This window comes from Spinacia oleracea, chromosome 2, assembly GCF_020520425.1.
Source record: "Spinacia oleracea cultivar Varoflay chromosome 2, BTI_SOV_V1, whole genome shotgun sequence".
Taxonomy (NCBI): domain Eukaryota; kingdom Viridiplantae; phylum Streptophyta; class Magnoliopsida; order Caryophyllales; family Amaranthaceae; genus Spinacia; species Spinacia oleracea.
Window position 1 is genome coordinate 330,972 of NC_079488.1, and position 23,872 is coordinate 354,843.

The 23,872-nt window shown below is 36.6% G+C and overlaps 2 protein-coding genes across 20 annotated transcripts; both read right to left on the bottom strand.

Annotated features, from left to right (window-relative positions):
* Positions 1-2,163: 2,163 nt before the first annotated feature.
* Positions 2,164-7,374, bottom strand: LOC110777011 (reticulon-like protein B21). Of its 7 annotated transcripts, XM_056836347.1 has the most exons (11): positions 5,928-7,374; positions 5,780-5,836; positions 5,575-5,677; positions 5,412-5,492; positions 5,176-5,326; positions 5,015-5,084; positions 4,582-4,647; positions 4,340-4,462; positions 3,059-4,211; positions 2,638-2,736; positions 2,164-2,458 (listed from the first exon to the last, which is right to left on the bottom strand). In XM_056836347.1, exons 1-9 carry the CDS (start codon positions 6,841-6,843, stop codon positions 4,030-4,032), a joined length of 1,749 nt encoding a protein of 582 aa, XP_056692325.1. In that variant the 5' UTR covers positions 6,844-7,374; the 3' UTR covers positions 2,164-2,458; positions 2,638-2,736; positions 3,059-4,029. The 7 variants fall into 7 exon arrangements, with proteins under 7 accessions (XP_056692325.1, XP_021837290.1, XP_056692326.1 ...); XM_021981598.2 differs by having other exon boundaries at positions 2,164-2,736; positions 5,418-5,492; XM_056836348.1 differs by having other exon boundaries at positions 2,164-2,736; positions 3,059-4,228; positions 5,418-5,492.
* LOC110777010 (formin-like protein 18) lies at positions 6,458-23,148 on the bottom strand. 13 transcript variants are annotated; one of them, XM_056836346.1, is made up of 18 exons: positions 22,845-23,137; positions 22,708-22,763; positions 21,729-22,432; positions 20,748-20,969; positions 19,004-20,631; positions 18,767-18,893; positions 16,486-16,557; positions 14,946-15,044; positions 14,752-14,793; positions 12,948-13,028; positions 12,819-12,869; positions 12,529-12,610; positions 10,849-10,943; positions 9,781-9,852; positions 9,590-9,706; positions 8,750-8,818; positions 8,605-8,671; positions 7,554-8,025 (listed from the first exon to the last, which is right to left on the bottom strand). In XM_056836346.1, exons 3-18 carry the CDS (start codon positions 22,269-22,271, stop codon positions 7,937-7,939), a joined length of 3,456 nt encoding a protein of 1,151 aa, XP_056692324.1. In that variant the 5' UTR covers positions 22,272-22,432; positions 22,708-22,763; positions 22,845-23,137; the 3' UTR covers positions 7,554-7,936. The 13 variants fall into 13 exon arrangements, 11 of the variants coding, with proteins under 11 accessions (XP_056692323.1, XP_056692320.1, XP_056692324.1 ...); XM_056836345.1 differs by lacking the exon at positions 7,554-8,025 and adding an exon at positions 6,458-6,546 and having other exon boundaries at positions 8,783-8,818; positions 9,590-9,684; positions 22,708-23,147; XM_056836342.1 differs by lacking the exon at positions 7,554-8,025 and adding an exon at positions 6,458-6,546 and having other exon boundaries at positions 9,590-9,684; positions 22,708-23,144.
* Positions 23,149-23,872: the final 724 nt, after the last annotated feature.

The window sequence follows — 23,872 nt, forward strand, 5'->3', positions numbered from 1 at the left end:
TTATGAAATATTAATAACAATTTAACTTAGCTCATTAAATTATGATTATTTATTTGTATGAATGTCTTTTAGTTTTTTCATGTTTTTTTTTTTGGGAGGGGAAGTCTTTTGAGTTTTCCCTCTTTAAACACAAGGACATGCACATTAATAATGATGTATTTGATTTTTGGTTTTTTTTTTTTTTTAAGAGAAGATTGTGATGTGAAGACACATGTCACATTATAACATATGATTACATGTCACATCCTAACCTATGGTTTCAGTTTTTAAATGCTAGGTATAGATATATTTGAATTCACTAATTAATCTAACAACCAATAAGAATGATGGGAAAGTTTGGGGATTTATTAGAAAATTAATTTTGAATTATTAAAATAAGGATAGACTTTACCACCTGATGAAAACACCAATTTTGATTTTTTAGCACATACTAATTTCAAAGTTGTCATTTTACCCCACTTCTCCAAATCTAAGAGCTTTTTCAAAATTAGACTTTTCATCCAAAACTCTCTTCCAAACCTCTTTTTCTTATTAACTTTTTAAAATGGTCAAACCTCTAATTCCTCTAAAAAAACACTTCTTCTCCAAACCTCTCACAACCAAACACCCCTTCAATGCCTAAGTAGGAAATGGGTACTAAGGATCGATTCAGAAGATCCTACAAAACCTAAGGGTTTTATAAAAATGCAAAAATCTGGTTGTTCTTGAAAAGAGCTTTCATGTGATGTTAAGTTTTTGAAAACCTCATTCAAGAACCACAAACTCCCAAAGTGAGACCACGAAATCCACATGGTAATTCTTTCATGAAAAAAATGTATGCACACCTATCATAATTTGATGACCATGTAAAGCAAATAACCAAAGGAGGAAAATTCAGCAACTTCATGATCCTAAATTCCGTATCCCTGAGAACTCCTACTTAACAACCGTAATCATCTTGCTCCAATTTGAAGAATCAATTGGCTATATATAAAGGCCGTTTTATCTTAACCCTATACCCGTTGAGTTACCCTGTCCATTAATCCACCACACATGTCCCCCACTTCCAGTTCCCCATTTATCATCCCTATTGATATGACTTTCCAGCCTCTGGGATTAAGTTGATTAGACATTCAAGTCCAATTTTTTACCTTGCTTAACTCATACTAGTATTAAACGTTATCTGTTGTGTGATAGAGAAGATATATACTTTCAACAGACCTTACTTTTCTCAACCTATAAATACTTCTGATTTTCTGGCGCAACTTAAATCCTTGCCCACAATCCACAGCCTGTAATGTGCTTCGTAGATACTACACATTTATCATCAAATGGACAGAGTACTAGTGCATGCTAACCCAAAATCATCATCACAGGACCAATTACAAGCAGCAATGCGAGCACACAACTTCCTACAGCGTCAAGCTTCTTCCAAGCCGACTCCTGATCTCACTATTTGTTAAGAATAAACCAATACATCTGATACTAACCAAGTATCTATATAAGAAAGGTGCAATTGTTCCCAAGAAGAACATGTTAAGAAGTCTCATGTTATTGACAATACTTCAACGATACTAATTCACAATAGTCTTTCAGTAGAATTTATGTATTTTACCTCAAATATCCGCTCAAGCCTCCAAATCAACTATACTTTCAGAAATATTTTAGGTCAATTCCTCTGGCCTTTGAAAGACGGATATATTGAGTTGCACCCATCTATATCAATGGCAGCTTGATATTGCTACACTTGGTCACATTTTGACATGGAAGAAATCCTATTATATATTAGGCCAAACATGAAACAACCACATAAATGAAAAAAACTTTGATCTTGGCCTCTTGGGTAAGGAAGTTCCAACGTTAGGTAAAGCCACATACTATTCTGCAGCAAGCACGAGAGCAATGCAGAAAAATGTCAGAAGTCCAAGTTCCAAGTTCCAAATTCCAATTCCTACTTAACCATTTGGGCCATCATCTACTAAAAGTCATAAAACTCCCTTTTACACAAAACTGCAAGCACAAAACACATTATAGCCCCAAAAAGTGATAGGGCCAACATGAGGCCAATACAATGAGTTCCCAGCATAAAGCCGTACACCACAGTGGTCATCCATAAACCATCTAGCTTTTATGCGAAACAAAACAAGCTAGTTTAGAACACAAGCAATAAGAAATCTGGACTGCTTCTCTGAAAAGAAGAAAAATCTATAGATTTTGGCATCAAATCAAACTGAAAGATAACAATTCCCAATACAAGATACTTGTGTGGTGATACAGAATCCATTGAAATTACTACATCCCGTAATGAATGAGTTAACACTTAAGGGCAGAATACCACATGATACAATAAGCACAAAAAGACCCCCCAAAAAAAACAAGAAGAAGAAGAAGAAACAGAACATAATGATCGAGAATCCAAAACACAAAAGGGCAATTGGAAGGACATCATCCAGCAGTGGTCTTCCCAGTTTTTAGAAGTCTGGCAAAATAAGCTATAAAATCAATGACTGAATTGACTTAGTTCACTTGTGGCCTTGTGGGTATAGTAAAAGATTGTACATTTGAGAGCATTCAATTATATGATCGCAAAACAAAAAGCAAGAGAGGTCTAACTAGCAGGAGGCTTGTAGGTGAAAGGTTGGGGTAGAGTTAACGGACCTCTCCTGGACTCATTTGTTGCGATTTAATACCATAATTGTCATCCAATAATCTTTGAGTCCTCTTCTTCGAACAGTGTTGCCTGTCGAAGTGCTTCACCTGAATTTGATTGTGACAATTAGAACAACAGTTTGAACAACAACTAGAACAACACTGGGAACAACAATTAATATATATATATATATATATATATATACCCAAGCAGGTCGGCAATTCTTCTCGAAATTAACCCTAAATTTCTTGCATTCGGAAGGATAGAGAAGGCCGACGGAAGCACACTCGGAAGCTGCCTTGCCGGATTCTCTCTCCAAACAAGCATAGAACAAATCCCGAGCCTGGAATTTCAAGGTTTAATGACTCAAATGTTTATCTCAAAATACACATAATTATGAATTGATCAATCAAGTTTAGCACTTAGTACCTTGTAGCAAGCTTGTCTCGCATCGGCTAGAACATCGACATAGACTTTATCCGGCCCTGACATACTTCACCAATTCTTGATTCCCAATTCACAACTCTCTCCTCAACTGTCTTCTTCCCCAAACTGGTTTAACTTTTTTTTTTTTTTTTTTTTTTTTGAAGGAAAGCTGGTTTACCTTAGCAATAACCAAATACGGGTATTAAAACGATGCACAAAATCCCCATTTTGTTAGTGGCCCAATATAAACCCGGGTTCCTTTGTGGGCTTCTGGCTCAACTTCCTAATTCTTATCGGTGTCTATAGTTACCTAGTACTTTTCCAGTTTCTATTTTTGTACATTATCCCATTCCCTGTAAAAATACTCTCAATATTTATTTTTCTTACACTCTCTTCCCATTTCTTAATATGGTATTTTCTCCACACATGAAAATTAATAAGGAACGGAGGGAGTAACATTTTCCGAATTTATCTATCCGGGATTCCATCAACTTGTTACTTTATTAATCAGTACTACCATTTTAGTTCACTTTTTGGAGCTAATACCTGTACACGCTTATGGGTGAACTGTTTTCACCTTGTCAAAATTTAAATAAGTTACAACCAGGTTCAATGTGGTCCAATCAATATAATTGTTGTTATTTTTTGAGGCGAATTAATATTTAACATAATCAACCATATTAAGAGCATATAGTCATATACTACTGATTTAATATTCCTAAACATTTACATAGGTAGGTCTGCATATGTGCGTAACCCAAAATGTGGATCAGGGAGGATAAATCTTTGTTTGATAATTCAGGCACAAAATACTCCAATAAATTGGTTGGATCATGATTCATGATATTGTTGAGTGTTGAGTGTTGAGTGTTGAGTGTTGACATATTGAAGCAAGGAATGAGCTTCTAACTTCTAAAGTTAACTATATTTGTATAAAGTACGTACAACTTGATCAAGTAAGGCAAAACCATCTATCAATTGCTCTTGTTTTGTTTCTTTTGATCCAAACAAGTTGGAACTGTGCATCTGTGTGTTGCTGAATGGCGCCTTCTTTGAACATTGTGTAACCCAGTTTGTGTTTGTTCCTTAACCTCAATAAAATCATCTGTGATCAAAGATTGCTGATAGTATCGAAAAGCCACAAACAACATGAAGGCTGCCATGAATATCAAACTGTCAAGTCAAGCACACACATTTATGAATTACTACATAATAATTTCCTCGTCTTTTTTTCTTTATGTAAGTATCTTTTTAGTACAAGTTGACAAGAATGATCTTAATTACCTGCCCAAGCACGAGCAACTGTTGAAGAAAAATTCCAAACAACGGTGAAGACAGAAAGTGCTACAGCTTTCTTATGTGAGCATGACTCCCATACATCTCGGAAACGTCCAACCCAAAACTTGGCTGAAATGTTGGTACAAATGATTGATACCATCATCATAAAACACACACTATGAAACTGTGCTTTGTGAGAAAGTGGATGTGCAAGGAAAGGGTAAAAAAAGCTGAAATTTAAATTTTACCGTATGCAGTAATCTGAGCAGAATAGGAGGAACAAAGTTTGGGTACGACGAAAACTCCAAAAAAGCCTGCGTCAATCCAAATGCACATGTCATGTGAGGAGACAATTGTCAGAACTCAGAACTCAGAACTCAGAACTCAGAACTCAGAACTCAGAACTCTGAGTGGTTTTCTTTTCTTTAAAACTGTAAAGTAAACTAAACTAAACTATAAAGTATAAACTAAGGAGATGAAACAAACAAAGCGTAAAGCAATTGCAGACTTGTTTGAGCATTCCCATTAATCCAGTACATCATTTCTGCAACAACACTAACTACTAGGTAACCAACCATTTACACCAGAAATCTAGAATCTCCAAGTTTGTGCTTATTATTATTATTATCCATTTTAAGTTTTAACTATCGAAAATGTGATAAATTGAATACACCAACTTACCCAGCTTCAACATCTTCCAGATCGTGATGGAGCCGCCACACCTTGCCAAGACAAACAACACCACTGCCAACTACAATTAATAAACATATTAATTTGAACTAGCAATATAATATCCAATTTAGGACGGACGGACGGACAGACGGATGGGAAGGTAAATAAACCTTCATTGTCATTGCAGGATCTCCAGAAAACAGCCCTCTTAGCTGGAGTACAAATTCATTTAGATAAGGAAGAACCATTTTTACAAACCAAATTGCTTCTTCTTCCCCCCAGACATTATTTTCAGGCCAATCTTCTCTACCCATAACTCCTCTGTTTCCATTTCAGAAGCATAGATTAGTAGGACAGTCAAAAAATAAATTAAAATTAAAAACAGGACAGCTTACAAGTTACTTACAAGTACCTGCTCATAAAAGACTTATAAAGAAACACGACGGCCAGAGAGATTAGACTCAAATAGGAGGCAACAGAAATGAGGCTGCAGTTTCAACACAAGTATAAGTATTTTCTTACCAAAGCTGAGAAATTAAAATTAAAAAAAAAAAACTAGAAATGTGAACCTGAAATTGAAGTCTTTTGTAAAGGAGGATGATATTATAATGAAGGATCCGAATCCAAAAATGAATGCTGATTTGGATACATCTCTCCACGTTACCAAATCGACTGTGGGAGAGGAGTGGGCTTTTGATCATTTGATAATTCATAATATATTTATTTATATATACAAGTACTAGAATACTAGACTGATAGTGATGATGAACTTACCTAAAGTCTGAAACTTGCTAGGGGTGCCGGAGATATCATATTCATTCAAGGCCTCTCCTGATCGAATAACAGGTCAAACTAGTATTAGTACTTGATAACAAGTTAAAATTTAGGAAATAATACTAGGAGTCCTGTAACAAGTGCTTACGTTTGCAGCCAGACTTTGTAGAATTTGAAGTCGAACTTGAAACTAAAGCTGAAACTGAAGTACAAGTTGAAGAAAGTTGGCTCCCTACCTTTCTAGTCTTGTTTTTCTTTGGATAAGTCAAGCTTTCATCAGAGATATCAAGTTTAATCAGCTTGTCATGATCGTGAACAGACTTGTTCAGTTTGCCTTTACCTTCAATTTCAATTGAATGATCCACATGATCACGGATCACCATTGGACTTACTTCAACCTCCTCTGTACCTTCAACTTCAAGTGAATGATCCACATGACCACGGATCACCATTGGACTTACTTCAACCTCCTCCTCTGTACCTTCAACTTTAACATAATCACTACTCTGCTTAATTTTGTCGGTAAATAATTCTTCTTCTTCGTCTTCTTCTTCGCAGAGATTTTGGGTTTTATTGGAATCCATGAGGAGTATCAATGCTTGCTGTTGATGTTGATCTGAATCACAACTCTTCTTCTTCGCTGCTACATTAGTGGGACTTTGATTAGGAGAATTGGAGTTGGTCCAATTCTCTGAATTCACCTTCCTCAATTCACTGTCAATGCTTGAGCTGACCTTAAATGGTTCAGATCTCGTTTTCTTGAGAACCTGAACAGGAGATCTTAAGTTAATTATACTAGTTTGTTTGCAATTAGAATCTGTAATGCAATCCTCTTGAAGCTGTTGCTGAACTACATGTAATTGACTGTTTTCTGGGGTAACAGAAGAACTGGAGGTTTTTCTCTTAGCGGCAGCAGCAACACCAAGCTGAAGGTGCTTGGGTTTTTGTACAACTTGGTCATTGATGACATTGATAGGAGTATGTCGACGCCCGCCCGTGTTCAGTGACCCTGTTTTTGTGAGTGTTCTTCTTGTTGTTGTCATCTTTCTCTTACCACTTTCCATTTTCCCTTAATGAACAAAGCAGTAGCCAGTAGGACTGTACTTGGCTGCTTGATTTGAACCACTATACTTATATTTCTCGGACCAAAAATATACAGGTATAAAAAAAAAAAAAAAATGTACAATAATAGGAGTATCAAATCTAGATCACTGATTGAAAAATAAATAAACAAATACTAAGAGTAATAAAATAAAATAAAAATAAAGTACAATACTCCGTAGCAACTTCTGGCAAAATTAACTTAAGATGGTTATCATTGAATTTTGATACCCTTTGCCTTTGGCTTTTTGTCCTTTTTGTTTTACACGTTGTGCGTTAGACCGTTAGTAGGTAACATGAAAGGTCTAGAGCGCCAACTAAAGCAAAAGAGAAGTTCTCTCTCTCTCTTAAAGTCTTAAGTCTTAATGGATCACATGCGTTGCAACCTAACATTAAATATCAAGGGTCGCTCAGGATTCTCTATCCCGCATATTGCTTCTTATTGTCGCAAATTAATTCAGATATTAGTTAACTAGTCTGACACTAATGTTTCTTATTAGCTTTGGGAAGCTTAAGATTTAGGAAAGGGGTGTATTACTGTATTACTGTATTACTTTGGGGTTGTGGATGGGAAGAGATGACATAGTTTTTCTCGGCATATTTTAGTGGACTACATGTTCATCAAAGCCCAGAACTGACGAAAATGAAAAGGTTATATGGTCCGTTATACCTGTACACGCAACTTGTAATACCAATGAATTGGAATATATACAGTAAATTATTTCACTCAAGTACAATTTGCTAACTCTAATGGCCTGTTGATATCTTGGGCAGTGAAATAGCACAGCAACAGGCCTACAAAAGCACAATACTAGTAAAACCTTCTCTCCTGACAAAGTCGAGTGGCAGCTGCTAAATCACTACAACAGTTCTTCTGCGTCAATAGTAGCTCAGACCCCTTACTCAACCTCAACCCCGCCCATATAAAAACCTTACACCCTTTGCTCTATACCACCACTCAGGTTCTTATTCACCTAATATTTCTACTCATGGAAGGATTAAAAATCAAATATGAGATTCCTTTTGAGCTCTTAATTTTGGCTTCCTATATCCTTTTCAGTTTTTTTTCCCAACTCCATGTTGCTTGCAGTTCTCCTCCTGCGCTTGGTTGAACATTCTCGTGAAATTGAGTAGAGTCATGACAACTACAGGAGTACATGACAGAAAAGAAGCAGATACATCAACATACATGTATGGTGTTTAAACACAATTTGAAATTTGCCTTAAATTCAAAGATATGGCATGCCACTACTCCACCTTCCTCCCCCCCAAAACAGACACACACAGAAAAAAAGAAAAGAAAATCATGGCATGTCAATCAAGAGTCATCAACATCTGACTTGTTGCACGGTTGCACCTACATAAAGAGAGATGAGAAGCTTCGTATTTAACAAGAATAATACAAGACCACCTAGGTAAATTCCATCTTTTTCCCCAGGGAATATAGCTGCATAAGTAAATCCATTATTATACACTAGAGTTGTTATTTCAGTTTGAACAAACTGAAATAACAACTCTGATAATGAATGAGAGTTGTTATTTCAGTTTGTTCATCTTCTTTTCCAGATTATATGAGCGCAAAAGAAATACATAATTAAAACTCTACCTGTAAACAAGAAGCAAATAATTAAATTCTGCTCTTCAATTTCTTTGCCACGCTACATCCTACTTTTACCAAATTAAAGCCCTACTAGATTCACAATTTGGTTGGAAGCAGCCATTACCTTGTTCAAATGGGCAACGAGCAGGATCTTCCCCGAAGTACACTATTAAAGCGTCAATGTTTCTACCCTGCATAACATAGATTACGAGTCAACAGTCTGAGCTTATAGACAAAAGACATTAACCCAAGAAAGGCTTTAGACGTACAACACCAGAGTAAAGTAATGCCAACGAGCGCACCTCCGCCTCAGCAAAACAGAGAAACTCCTTGAGATTCTGAAAGATTGAAAGAAGTTAGTTGAATTGAAGAAACCTGAAAGGAAGGAGTGTTGTACCTGACAGTGAATTCCGCGGGGTGACACCCTTACCACTTACCTTTAAGAACTAGTTCAAGTATCGCTTTAGATTAATAATGTGAGTAGTTCTCCTAAATTATATTCCCTTCTTCTTTCTTTAACTGGTTAAAGTATAAGGTTCATCACATTATGATTTCTACTGGTGACGTGTACTTGTTGTTTCTTCCATATAATTTATTGTGCCCTCATTTAGAATTCACTTTCAACCAATCAAAGAACCTTTGGCGTCGACCCAAATAATTTCTTTAATCTAGTTCATCTAGTGAAGAGAAATTATCTAACTTCACTTATAGAACAGCTTAACTAAAAAACTAATTTTCCGACGATTTATGCTATTGATTCGACCCAATCATGTCGCAACAACATCATTAATAACATAAAATTGTGCGACAGGCTCTGCTGAGAAGTTTAGGAAGGTGGTTTCTCCCAGACCACTGGAGTAAGCTCTTTCCACCAACTACTGAATCAACAAATCCACAAGTGTAGAGGGAGTAATTGACTAGTCAAGTGTACTCCACAGTGGCATATTACCCGCTAGTACTCTTATTCACGGTGTACTAACAAAACCATGTTTTGCTAGGCAATAGGATGAGCTGCATCTGATGATATTAGTCAAGAATAGTAAATTTATGAACGCTTTTTTGATAGTGATAAACACGGGATGGAATATGAATAATATTAGTGTTATTACCTTTCGAAATGCATCTGAGATGGGACCATCATTCTCCGACATGGACAATTCCTGCACAACCTTCTCCAGTCCTTTGTTAACGGCTTGCATCTCCTCTGCCAAAAAATTTAATTGGATCTGATTGGAGATTAAATCTATCAGAACCAGTGTAAACTCAATGAACTTCTGTCAATGGAATCTGAGAGTTGGACCTTCGTAGCTGGTTCAATGCTAGCAAAATCCTTGGAGAAATCTAGGACCTCCGGAAGTTTCTCAGAGATTACCTGTGAAGTGTGTACCACCATCAAGATAAAGGAAAAATATGGTGTTCATAAGTAAAAAACACAAAGCCAAAAAAATATTTTAGCAACTAACACATATCAATGTTAAGCAAACACCAGTACATCACATATGCTACCTCAGTCACAGAGCACAACAAATTAAAAAAAAATGAAGAAACTCAATAATGCACATCCGTATGCATTATATATTATCCACCCCATAAGAGAAATACTCAAGTAGACAAGTCCTTAAGTAACATTTTATTAGCCCAAAACTGAAAACATGCAAGAAACCTATCAAGTCCAAATACAGAGCAATACTAGTGACAATAACAGTATCACCTTTATTTTGAGGACCAAGTCAACTCAAGCTAAAGCTTGCCTTTTTTCCGCTTTGATTTTATTCTTTACTTTAGAAGATTTCCTAGCTCTTATAAGATCTTAAGCTATATCTGTTGAAATCATTTAATAATAATAACATGCTCTGAATGCAGCTAGCGCACTTCAATTCAATAATTTTCTCATGAAAAATGTCAAGCTAAAGTAACTCCCACCTTTTCAAAGTCTATTCTACCCATATGGATCAAGGATTCCTAATTCTTACATGGATGAAACTGACAACCCCTGATCGGTGAAAAGCTGTTACACCAAGCATTGATTTGTACTTTGTGTCTGGTAAATATAATTCCGATGTGAGACTGGCACTAGCTCTTAATATGGGCCATCTTATATGGCCACAAATTCACTTTTATACAGTCATATACAAATTCAGTATGGCCCCATGATAGCTGTATCAAAAAACTTATGGAGTATCACCTGTATAACACAAAAATACTATTTCAGAAATTTCCCGCATTTATAGTTGACCTGAAGGGACATCTTTGTTTTCCAATTCCAAGATTTATGTTTTAAACTCCGCATGCTGCATTTTATATGTAAATAATCTAACATGATTACTCAGCAAAGCATTTCATATGAAACTAGGCCTTTCAGCTGTACCTTGCAAAGATAGTGCATTAGAGTCATCTTGTTATTACGTGCACGAGTTTCGGTGAGCTTCAGCAGGCTATCAAGCCGAAAACCAACAGCAGAGCCTAGCAACAAAAAATGTCAAATCATGAACAAAAAGAGTTTGGAAAACAGAAATGAATTTGATGTAAATGACATTCTCAAGATCTAAGACAAGGATATGTGAAACGTCCATATAATAATAGAAAATGATGAACACTAATAAATATGCTATCACAACCAAAAGAGACTTAGTTTCTACACCTGCACTGCATGCGCTAGTGCCAATTGCAGCCTGCACCAGTCACCATTATCCTTATTCAGACACTCCTCTAACAATGTCCCCAATTCCCTATATCTTCACTGTAATGCTTTATGGTGGAAATAGTTTCAGAAGGTGGAAATATAGCACTGCCAAGTATTTACCTTAGCGCTAACTCAAAAAATCAATATCAAATTTCCAAAATTCGGAAGTGCACCACTTGATAAACCCCTTTCCAAGAAATCAAGCATCATATGTTATATTTGCCATTAATACTTGCCTTTTTCTCTCTATTGTATTTGTCATCACATGGGTATTCTTGATATTTACTCTATTTCTTAATGTTTGTGCCCAACCCAAATGGTGCAATTAAAAAAAGAGGAAGCATTGCTTTTTCGAAGAATATGTCATGGTCTTTGAAGAAAATTTTGGGTTCTTATGAACTGATAGTTGATGCTGGTGGATAGGATAATGTTCTGAAAAACGGTGAGTACTCCATACAGATGCTATATAATATCATGAGAGGAAAGCATCAAAGTGAATGTCCTTTGAAACTTGAAAGAGGTCTATGCGGAAATAAAGCTTCTCCTAGAGCTTTATGTGTTACTTTGTAGCCTATTTGGAGGCTTCTCAAATGGATAAACTGCTAGAATGGAATTGCCCTTTCTGCGACCCAGCCCAGGAATGCATTGAATATCTATTTTTTAGATGCCCTTATTCTTCTGAAATTTTGAGAAATATTCTGCACCTGGTGCATTTCCACAAACTTGCTGCTGACTTCAGTACTGGGGTGGTCTGGGCTTTAAGGAGTAAGCGAAGAATAGGAGATAAACATAAGCTGTATTTGACGTTGTTTGGGGAATGTATATAACATTATGTGGCTGCAAAGACATGCTAAGGTATTTCTTGGAAGCTAAAGTCTCCTGCTGGAGTTTAGAGAGATTTTGTTTAAAGTTGTTGTAAGTGCATCTGATGCTCAAAAGGAAATGCTCGTAATGCCTTAGTTTTGTTAATTGACCTACTAGGCTTGTTAGGCTGTAGTTGTTGGGTGTGATTGGTGCTGCAAATGAAGAGTGGTTCTGGGAAGGGGTCTAACCATACTGATGCATTTGCACTGTCGCTGTTATTTTTTTGTGTTTCTTTGGTTTGGGACTTTGGGGTTGTATTATACTTCACTTCTCATTTTTGGTAATAAAATTTATGTTAACTTGCCAGTAAAAAAAACCATTATAAACAAGGTGAATTCTATGTGTTTCTTAACTTCTTTCTATAGTTAGGAAGACATACATCAAGTAAGAAAAATTCGCAATTGAGGGGAAAGGGAAATTTTTTTGAAGATCCTATTATATGACTTGATGCTAAAAATTATTGTTGCTTTAAAGAATAAAAGTGAATCATATACAGCTTACCCCTAGCTGTACCCTGGTTCAACGCATTACCCAAGGATAGAATTGTCTGCATAATTCGTTTGAGTTTCACCGAACTTCTGATCTGAAGAACACAAATTGATGCATGACTGATGTCTGAAGATAGTGATAAAACAGAGGTGAAACATAAAATTATTGCCATTTTTCAAACACAAATTACAGGTTTTTTCGACTAAAGTTCTGAATAGGTGCAAGATACGAACAGACCTAACCTCACAGGCACAGATACCCGAAATTTTAAGTAAAAAGCACAAGACAGATAAATTACTTGCCTGATCTGCAGTAGAATTCACGATGTTGAGGCTCTTTCTAAGTTCAGAAACCTAAATCAGAAGCCAGTTATCAAAAATTTGCAGAGAAGATAACATTTTAAGCCAGCAGTAGATCAGTTATACACTGACCTGAGTACGGAACTGCATCTTAAACGAGAAAACTCGTAGCTTAGCCTCAACTCTTGGCACTTGCATTAATTCTAAAAAGAACTGCCATAAGATGGTAATCATGAAACAACAAAAAGTCAAAACCCTTGCATAATCCAGAATATCTCCAGATATATGCAGCATTGCAGCCTCATCCCAAAGTCAAAAGTTATTCGAGAACTTAAGAATTATCTTTATGGAGAAAAACTGTAGTAGAAGAAAAATGTGGAGGCTATTAAACTTTAGTGCATGTTTGTAATGAATCTAGGAAAGGCAATGGGTTAGAAACATTTAAGAAGGAGAAATGGTAATGTTAAGTGTTATCATTATTTGTTGTTTGGTATACCTAAGGTAAGCAATCCCTTGTTTCAAATTAGGGATTGAGGAGGGTAACACTTTGTTACCACAAGGTTAGTAGAGGTAACAAATCGGTGGTAATGGTTACCCTTTGGAAATGGAGTGTGTTATCCATCTCTCATACCAAACAATATGTAATGGAATTAGTTAATTGATTCCATTTCCAACACTTAAAAAGTGCTATACCAAACATGCTCTTAATTTCCAAAGAATTCCCTCCCTCGCAGACAGACATGCATTTCAACCTATGTGTCATAATAAGTGTCGACAAAACTAAAATAGATTTCAGGAATTCTATAAATTTTCGTAATTTGAGTGAAATTTTTTAGCTAATAAAGCTGTAAATCTTGTTATCCGTGTCCATACTAATCCGAATAAAAAGATAAGTTTGAAAGAACTGACACTTCGAACGCTTGATTTTAGATAAGACTATAAGATATGTACTTAAATTAAACCTTGATCTTGATCTTATGTTCTATCTTATGATAGAGAATCAGAATACAAGTACTATCTAGTATCTAGCTCTTATATGGATTTGCATGTATGCATATTAGCTAAGTTGTAATGGCTTTTGTCTTGTAAGATTTTGACTAATCCAGTTAGGCTCCACTATTCAACTTATTTTGCCTAAGCTTGTATTAGTTGAACTTATTTTATCTTATCTTAACTTATCTTAACTCTTACCTGAAAGAAACAAAAACTTATTTTTGTGACATAAACTTATGTGTGTAAAATACTCTTGAAAAATAAACTTATTTCATCTGAACTTATTTTATCTTAACTTATCTAAACTTATCTTATCTTATTCGAACTTTACTTACTTTTTCTAAAATAAGTCGAAAAGAACAAGGCCTTAGTCAAACAACCCAAAATCATGATTGGTAAATGGCTTTTCAGCTGCCGCTTTCTCAATGGCGTTTGATGTTTCGCCAGAGGTAGTCTAATGAGCACATAAATTTAGCTTGGATAAGGCTTGATTTGGGTCAATTAGGGTCATATCCAAGTGATGAGTCATTTGGTATGGAATGGATCACATACTGGTCTATTGTCAATAAATTTTATGTGGAAGATGCTCAATTTTATTCATTTAATTTTCAGATTCTGGTCAATCAAGTTAGTCAGTATTTCACATAGTAGTTGGTCAAACAAGGCAAATGAACCAACCAATATAGAAACTATATTACTTAATTCAAAATTTTGGTGGCAAGACTGGGAACAGTATCATACTGATCATCAAGAATATGATTATTTATCATCACGTATAAACATCGTCCAAACCTCTTCTTCAAAATTCACAAAAAGTAAGAAAAACGACATCAATATGACAAAACACAAAAGCATTGTAGGGAACACATGAGTCATCGCCAGCTTTAGAATTGGTGATGCTTCAACAACAAAGAGAAAGAGGCATAAAAGGAAACTAGCATACCTGTTCACACTTCCCAAGCTTACCAACCTCTCCTCTGTATCCCTTTGTACAAGATAAAAAATGATAGCGATTAGCCAATTTTTTCTTGATTAAATCAGCATTTATGATATATTAATAAAAAAAATAGAAATGCTTAGGCTATAACTCGCAATTTTTTTCCACGTTAGATGTTGATTCAAGTGCAAAAGACATACTTTAAGTAACTCCATATCCTCTTTTGTCGGGCAACACTTTATGAGGTTCTCAACTTGATCAATATCCAAAGAAGAATCTTCTAGAGAAAGGACTGAAGCCTGTAAGGTCAAATAAAGACCATGAGAAATAGATGAATGGTATGTACATCAGCTTTGTTACCTGGACTCTTCATTTTACCTCAAATACCCGTGTCAGATCCTCAACACTTGGACATGGGTATGGACACTTGGACAATTCATTTTGGACCAAAATCATGCAATTTTTCACAAAATAGGCGTGTCGGAACTTGGACACGTACCCGTGTCCAATATGGGTATCCGACTCCGGGTAACATAGTACTTCAGTTTCAAAAATATTTAGTGTGAATTTGCACCAAGCACACTGTACATACAATCCTGTAACAGGGAAAATGTGCAGAAAGCAGCAAGTTCAACAACTTTATCAGGCAGAAGATATCAAGATATTAAACAAGAATGCGACGTTGAAGATAACATTTGGCAAAGTGTAGAAAATGTGTGTTGTACACACAAAATGACAATAAAGCATTATGCCTCGTTGATTATCACCGAGTTAGCAATATCTAGCCTTGGACATTAAAAGACCAACACGTAATTATATTATCCCAGGATGAAAAGTTGTTTCACAACAGATAGCATTCAAGATTACATGAGCTCAAGTCACTAGCTCAGTAATCATAGGATAATTAAGAGACCACAATTATAACTTGGCAAAAAAAAATTAGAGACCACAATATCAATCATGGTTTTAAATATCAGCGAATACAGATCTGGTTTTTCAGCTTGCCGAATTGATGAATCCTGAATGTGAAGGACCCATATGCATCGGCCATCCATATAAAGCCGATACAGCCTCTACAGAAGGTTGATATGAGCCGAACAAAGGCTAGAATGGCCAATACAACAGAGATAAAAATCATGTCAACTTTGCTACAAGCCTCCAACCATACATGAAATACCACAATAACAGAATGCTTCCATAATGATGACCCTAAAAAGACACCCTTAATTCCACATTATCAATTTTCTTGACTATATTTTTATATTCTAACTATCAATCACTAAAAAATCATACTCTATAACTTGTCAATTTGAAATTCCAGTGCAATGCAATACCAGTTGTCAATTTAAGGCCAATGCAGTAGTTAATTACCCCTCAAACTCTCAAAGACCTCAATGTATAACCTTGAAAATATGCTACTCATATCAAAATTAGGTACTTAAAAATAAATTAATGTTATCTTGGTACACTATATCAGTTTCTCCTTCCCGATGTAACTTAGAAAAACAAGCTATTTCCCTATTATGCAGTTTCTTTCCATGATTCAGATTTCACAATTTAACTGAATTATGGAAAGTTTCACTTAATAAAAATCATTCAGTTAAATTGACTCCTATATTTTCTAGGACATTCCAAAGTAAGACCATGCAAGTGACATCTCATGGCATACAAGATAACAATTGGACATTTCTGATGATGGGTTCGACACACCAAACGTGCAATTGAAAAAGATCAGCATACCATCAGTTCTTTTAATGGAACTTTTACTTTTGAGAGTATAATCTCACAATTATAAGCTCTCCGATGATCAATCTGCAAGAAGCCAAGAAAAATCATATATGAGTACAATATCGAAAGATAATGGAAAAGAAGGTAGTGTCTCTTTACCTTAATTTCACTTATCTTATTGACCCTGAACTTATTGTGCCTTATTAGTCCTTATTATAATATATTGGACCTCACTAGAACTTATGTTGTGTTTTCTTCACTTTATTTTTGTTGCTTATTACTTATTTTTGTTAAAATCAGACCACACTAGACAAGAAAAATTCAGACTAGACCATAAACTAGAAAATCAAGTCAGACCAAGCGAAGAGAAAGAACATAAGTGTATTTTTTTAACAAAAATCATACGTCATGTCGTCATCCAATCAATTTTGATTGGGGGTCATTCAAAGTAACATATATTTTTTCTTAAAATTAAAGAAGGTTGTTTACAGTACATTTCTTAGTTCATCAAAGAATATATTACTAACAAAAGTTGTACATTGTAGCAAAACATTCCATTTTCATCATATACGAATTTCTTTTCTTATCATCCATATTATCCTCTTCCACTATATTCCATTTGTTATAAAATATATCCTTAGCACTTATAAACCCTTATCTTATCTTATCTTATTAGTCATTTTATTATTTTATCTTATCTTAACTTGATAGCTCTTATCGTATATTAGCTGAATTTATTAGCCATATCCGTTACTTTAGCCGAACTTATTATTCTTGAACTCAACTTATCTTAATTTATATGAACTCATTACACCTGAAATAAGTGAAAATAAAGTGAGGAAAAACTAAAAAAAATAAAGCAGGTCATCTAAGGTGTAAAAACGCCTTCAGCGTACATTTAGTACAAACGTCTTCAATTTTTCGTTGTAGTAGTGAATAGTGATCACATAATTTTCTAAAGTAGCTTGTCACGCACCACCTCTTCATCTTCACACACATGGAAAACTTGCCTTCAAGATCTTGTTGGAAGCTTAGACAAAACATCAAACCAAGAAAGAGCTATCCAAAGTGTTCCCAAACTTGGTCTAAGTCGAGCGGTGCAAAAAGAAATACAAGGAAGTTCGGATTAGAAAATTGTGGGTTTTAGAAGTAGAAAATTGTTGAAGAAAGAAAGATGGAGAAATGTAGTATGTTTGATGTGGGAAACTAAGGCTCTGTTCGGCAAGTAACTTCACAAGTCATTTCAGGATCCTAAAATGATAAAGGTGTTGAAACTTAAAGTCCTTTAAATGATTAGAGGTGTTTGGCAAACACCTTAAATAGAATTTAAGGTCCTAAAATGGACATAAATTGAGAAGTAGTGTCTCAAACAATTTTTTTATAAAAAAACAGCTCATTAAACCATAAATTTTACTCCCTCCGTATTTAATTAAAAGATACAATTTGACCAACACGTAGTTTTAGGAGGGTGAGTTGAATTTATTAAAATAAGATGAAAGTGGGGTATTGAGTTATTATTTATTGTTAGAAATTGGTAGTAGGTGAACTACTTATTGTAGTATAAAAAGATGTGAGTAAGTGAGGGGACCACAAGAGGGAGAGAAAGATTAATATAATTGGAAGTGGGACTATGACATGCCTAAAATAGCTGTATCTTTTAATTAAATAGGGAGGGGTTACCAAACAACTCATCCAATCGGGTATTACAAGTTTCAGTCAATACCTTTACAATTTCAACTAAACTATCACTATTGTCAGTTTCAAACAGAGTCGTGAGCCTACGGTCGTCAGCAATCTATAGAAATGAGTTTTCTGAATGCACTACACAATAACTGGAACGGGGAAATGTGTAGACCATGATAAGCCGATAAGGTAATATCAAAATCTTCTGGCAGCAAAGAAAATGCAGAGTTTTCACTCTTCTTTGTTTTCCTTTTTATCTGCTGGCAATTACTCTCTCTGCCATTGTTTTAAAAAAAAATTGGGAAGAGAATTAAGTTCCTTGCCAAGTGACCTATTACCTAACCATTATTTGCCTCTACAGTGAAAAGCAAATAATAATTATAAGGAACCTTAAAAGATAATCAAACACAGTTGAACCCAGACCAGAAGATGAAGAAAAATATTATTCAGTAATTTCAGTTCAACCAAGACTCTAAGAGCATTAAGAATTCCCCATTATTCACACCAAGATGCATCCTCACATCTCCATTAGCAGACACATCCCTCAATTAATAGAATCCGACAGAATGAGTACCTTGTTAGCCAAAAAATGAACAGTTTAAACTCTAACCAGTTGCACTATATCAGAAATTGGAGCTCCAAGACGCCTAGACTTTCCACCAGTAGTTCCTTGATCTGAATTTGGTACTGAAGCAGAGAAGAGATTCTCCAGTTCTGACATGTCAATCTCCGGAGCACTAGGATGATGAAAAACAAAAAATTGTAGTTGTGAGATAGAATATAAGTCATAAACCCCTCTTACAGGTGAATTATAGATAAACGACATTCCTTCCCAATCACTACATACATTGAGGTTTCTCCAGCCTTTGGAGATTCCGCCCAAAGACTTCCTTGTACTGCTCTATTCAGCTTCAACCAATGCAATGGCTTTAATTTTCTGGTTTGGGAGCTTTTTGGTCCTAAGGAACGTGACATACTTCGTCCCTTCCCGTTAACAGAACTTAAAGGCGTTGCTGGAGCTGGATTAGTACCCATCTTCGATGAAGTTTTGTTTAAACCAACAGGGGGAGGAGGAGGACAAGGAACAGACGAGGAAACCTGTGGTTGCTGATATTGAAGAGGTGGAGGTGGAGGTGGAGGTGGAGGTGAAGGTGGAGGCGACAGTGGTGCTGGAAATGACCTTGAAGAACCCGACTTCTGAGGCAGAAGTAGGGCTGGGGTAGGTCCAGATTTTCCATTATCCTCTTTTAAAGGAGGTGCAGGAGGGGAATGGAGAGACTTGGCTGCACTGTCTTTATATGGTGGGGGCTGGGATGAAAGAGGTCCAAATTCTGCCAACTTAACTGAAGTCTGGGGAGATACATTTGGTAGAGGTGGTAAATAAACCTCAGCATCAATAGCTGATTTTTCATTTAGAGAAGGTGTTGGAGGATGTAGTGGAGCAGTACCAGTAGCAGCAGCAAGAGGAGGAGGAGGAGGAGGAGGAGGAGGAGGAGGTTCTGGCCTAGAAGGATATTTAAGGGTTGATTCTAGTCTTGAAGGATTGACACGTGATCTTGGAGGGGATGGAAGTGATGAAGTTAATATTTCGAAACAATCCTTTCTTAAAGAAGTTTCTGGGGGAGATGAGAATTCAGGTCGACATTTGTCCATAACACTAGAATCCTCATGTATATAATCGATAGATGGTTGTATAACTGGAGGTGGCCCCCTGCCACCTCTGAATGTTGGGACCTTGCTTCCTAAAGCAGTCAGAGATGACTGAGTAATTGTTGATGGTCTTGATGCATCTTCAGGGCCTGGATAGGCACATTCCTGAAACAAGTCCTTTTCTGACTCTGCTACATGAGATTGCTGAGGAAATTGCATAGGAAAAGAGAGTGAAGCATTATTTGAAAAAAGAAGGGGTACTGCCCGTACAGGCACCAGAGAAGGGGTTGTCTCTGAAACTCTTGATGCTATTATACCACCTTTTACATCATCGGGACTCCTAAAATCTTTTTTCCGGGGAACACATGGAGTGGTTGAAAGCATCTTTGCTTCTGAACAGAACTCAGTTTGAGCAATTTCCCTAGGCTGATATCCAAGCTGCAGAGTCTGAAAATTGTTCAAGCCATGACTATGCTGGCCTAGATTGCAAACCTTCGATACTCTTTGACAAAGAAATTCCTGATCATCCTTGTCCTCAGAATTACAAAAATTGTAATATTTCTGCTCTTCCTTTGACTTCTTAGGGCCAGTAGTCGCAGCATCTGGAACAGTAGCAAAGCCAAAGCATTCAGGGGAACTGTGTGATGCCAAAACTTTTTGTATCACACTTTGAGAGATATCAGCTCTTGATTCTAGCCAATCCACATTACTAAAAAGCTCCTGAACTTTAGCAAATGCTTCCATTGGAAGACCCTCCATTTCCTCAAAGCACGACAGATTTGCAGCAATAATAGAAGCAGAAGCATCCATGTCTGAAAGTAGAACCTAATTACAAGAGGGATAGAAGGGAAAATCTTCTCATTAGGCAGATGGAAAATGCATCAGCTGACACCAAGCAACCAAATACTCCGTAACTAAACAACTGTTGCTAAAAGACAAACCTCTGCTCTAAAGTCCTTTGGAAACTGATCCCTAGTGTCCCACGGTGTATCAATTTCATCTCGATTAAGCATTAAAATATTGGACCTTATAAAAGCCGTGTTGAACATGATACGGAACATCATGTCTTCATGCTCCATATCCCTATGGAGGCTTGTACACTCAAGAACAACGTCACCTTGGATATTACAGTTGATATCAATTTTAACAAGCTCAGATTCAGCCTGCGCCACTTAAAAACAAATCATAAAGATTTGTATTGCAAGATAGATAGGATATGAAGTAATGAACCACACCAGTGCCAGTTATATTGCAAATTACAGGACATCTTTCATAATAAGGAACAGCTTAACAGAGTTGAAGCGAGTCTTGGAGTGAAGTGGGGTGGAGAGGAGGGGAAAACTAGTGGCAAAAAGGCTAGTGAATATTGATATCACATATCAGTAAAAAGAAATGCAACTAAGACACCAAAAGGCTAAAGACAAGATCAAATGCACTGATTGATTATCATCAAAATTGAAGTCAAGACAAAACAACTTTGGAAAATGACGAGCATGATATTAGGTAGTAAAGTACAAACAGGATACAACACAAAGACAAGGACAAGAGGTGACAAGTTTGAGAGACGAGAATACACTTTTAAATCAGAAGCCCGGCAACCATACAAAGAACAAGGAGAGTCAATGAAGCAGAAAGTATAAGCAGTCACTAGGGTTCATACAGCCACTGCAGGTATTCCAAGTTTCAAGAAGTACCAAAAAAAAGTAAGAGAAAGAGCGCATACAATATGATGCAATATAATGATGAAATGAGTGGAGCCACAAGAGCGAAGATCATAATTTAACTGACCACTAAAGAGGGAAAAAAAGAATGAAATGCTGATAAATAAAGCCATTGCATAAGCTGCAAATAAAATATCATCCAGAAGGCTAGTAATACCAACATGAACAAGATTGTGTCTTAAGTTTATTGCAGAAAATGACCTGCTTATATAAACGGATAGCTTTGCTCTTTTGTTGAGTTGAGAAGAGTAATTTTGGAGTTCGATCCTCTGCATTAAGAGGATCCTGTCCATAAATCCGAAATGAAGGACAACAACCCCCCTCTCCATTGAAATCAGGAATACGTCTGAAAATTATACAATCCAGAGTCAACGGCCTGTCCAAGGGAGGCCACTGCGAAGCAACATTTCTCCTAGAAACATATTGTAGGTAGCGAAGCTGCGATGGGATGGGATTTAAAGGTGAGAATATTGGCAAAAGCTGACGAGGAGCTTGCTTGTAGACCATATCCAGGGTTTTCTGCTCCCCAGTGTATTGTTTCTTATAAAGCAAAAGTGCAGCAAGCATAAAAGCCAGGAGGGGCCAACCACCTGTTTCACAATGCAATAACAGTATATTGTGTGGGCCGAGTGCAAGCCAACTTTCAGTTGAACGCAGAAAGTGGTGGATCAGCTCCATTGAAAGGATAGGGCAACCCTGATAATGCCTTGGATAATCCATAACGGTGATATCATATTCAGACATAATCCTTGAAATTGAGGTCTCCACTAGCTCTGCCTTGCGGAAATTGAAAACCAACAACGCAGCATCTGGGAATTGGTCTTGCAGCTGACTGACTATGCCTGCTAGGTAACCTCTATAGCTCTTCTCTCCCCAGGAGTGGGTAGTAAAACAACAGTCAAAGACTAGAAAACAAAAGGGATCCATTAGGAAATAAATGAGCATGATTATATGGAAAAATAACAAGTTCTTATGGAGAAAATCAACTACTGTAGCATATCATCATCAGCAACATTCCGATGAATTTGAATTCTTATTTTAAATAAGTTAACAACAAAATCACTATGAGAATAAAAACACCAACAACAACAACAACGACACCGACAACTACTACTACAACAACGACACCGACAACTACTACAACAACAACAACAATTAGACGAAGAGCGAGAATGGATACCATAGATTCTCTCAGAAATCTCCAGGAGTCCATCAGGTGGCTTGCGATGGAAGAGTCTGCGGAGAATTGACATTTCACTCAATTATTTGTTTCGATTCCAACCAAAATAAGCAAATTCACAAATTCAGTTCATAAACCTTCAAATTCACTCATTTCTTTTACTTGATAAACCTTCAAATTCACTAATTTCTCCTGTTCGTCGTCGTCAAGTGCATTCGGTGTGCCTTAATTCGTTCGTCATAACCCAGGGACGTGGAAGTCCCCAATGCACGACACCGCCGCATTTGGTTTGGTGGCAAACTCAATCCCGGATACTCTTTCATCGTACAATTTCTTAATACGGAATTACGGAGTACTAACGCAGTAAACAAATTATAGTACGGGGTAAAACAAAGGCCCTGTCCTTAGGAGCTCGCCTACAGCCATATAGTATATGGGCTACAGTAGCAAATATAGTTGGTAAATTAGACATTTTCCTCTTGCCGACTGAGATTTGCAATAAATTATCGGATTTTTCACCAAATGCCCATGAGGTTTACTTTAATGCACCAAATACCCCTAAACTTTCCAAAATGCACCAAACACCCCTGACGTATGCAATAATATCATTAAATGCCCTTTTGTCTGACGGACGTTAACCCTCCGTTAGGCAGTTAGTTCGTTAAAACATAATGCACCGAATACCCCTGAGGTTTGGTAAAAAAGCACCAAATACCCCTGAGGTTTGGTAATTTTTTTTCCAAAAACTAGCCGTTGAATTTGAATAATATAGCCGTTGCAGTCACCCATACACTAATTTCCCTTATATATACCATACCCAACAACAACACCACACTGCCCTAAACCCCAATCCCCCCCAACTGCACAAACAGTCCACCCCAAACCCCCACCTGCACAACCAGAACACTGCAACAGGAGCACCAACAACAAGCAGAACCCTGCAACACCAGCAGCAGCAACAGCAAGAACAAACAACAACAGCATCAGCAGCAACAACAAGAATAACAAGACAGCAGAGCAACAAGAACAAACACCAATAGCAGCAGCAGCAAGGACTTCAACACAGCACAACACCAGCAGCAAGAACAACACAGCAACAACAAGAATAGACAACACCAGCAGCAAGAACAACACAACACAACAACAACAATAACAAACAACAGAA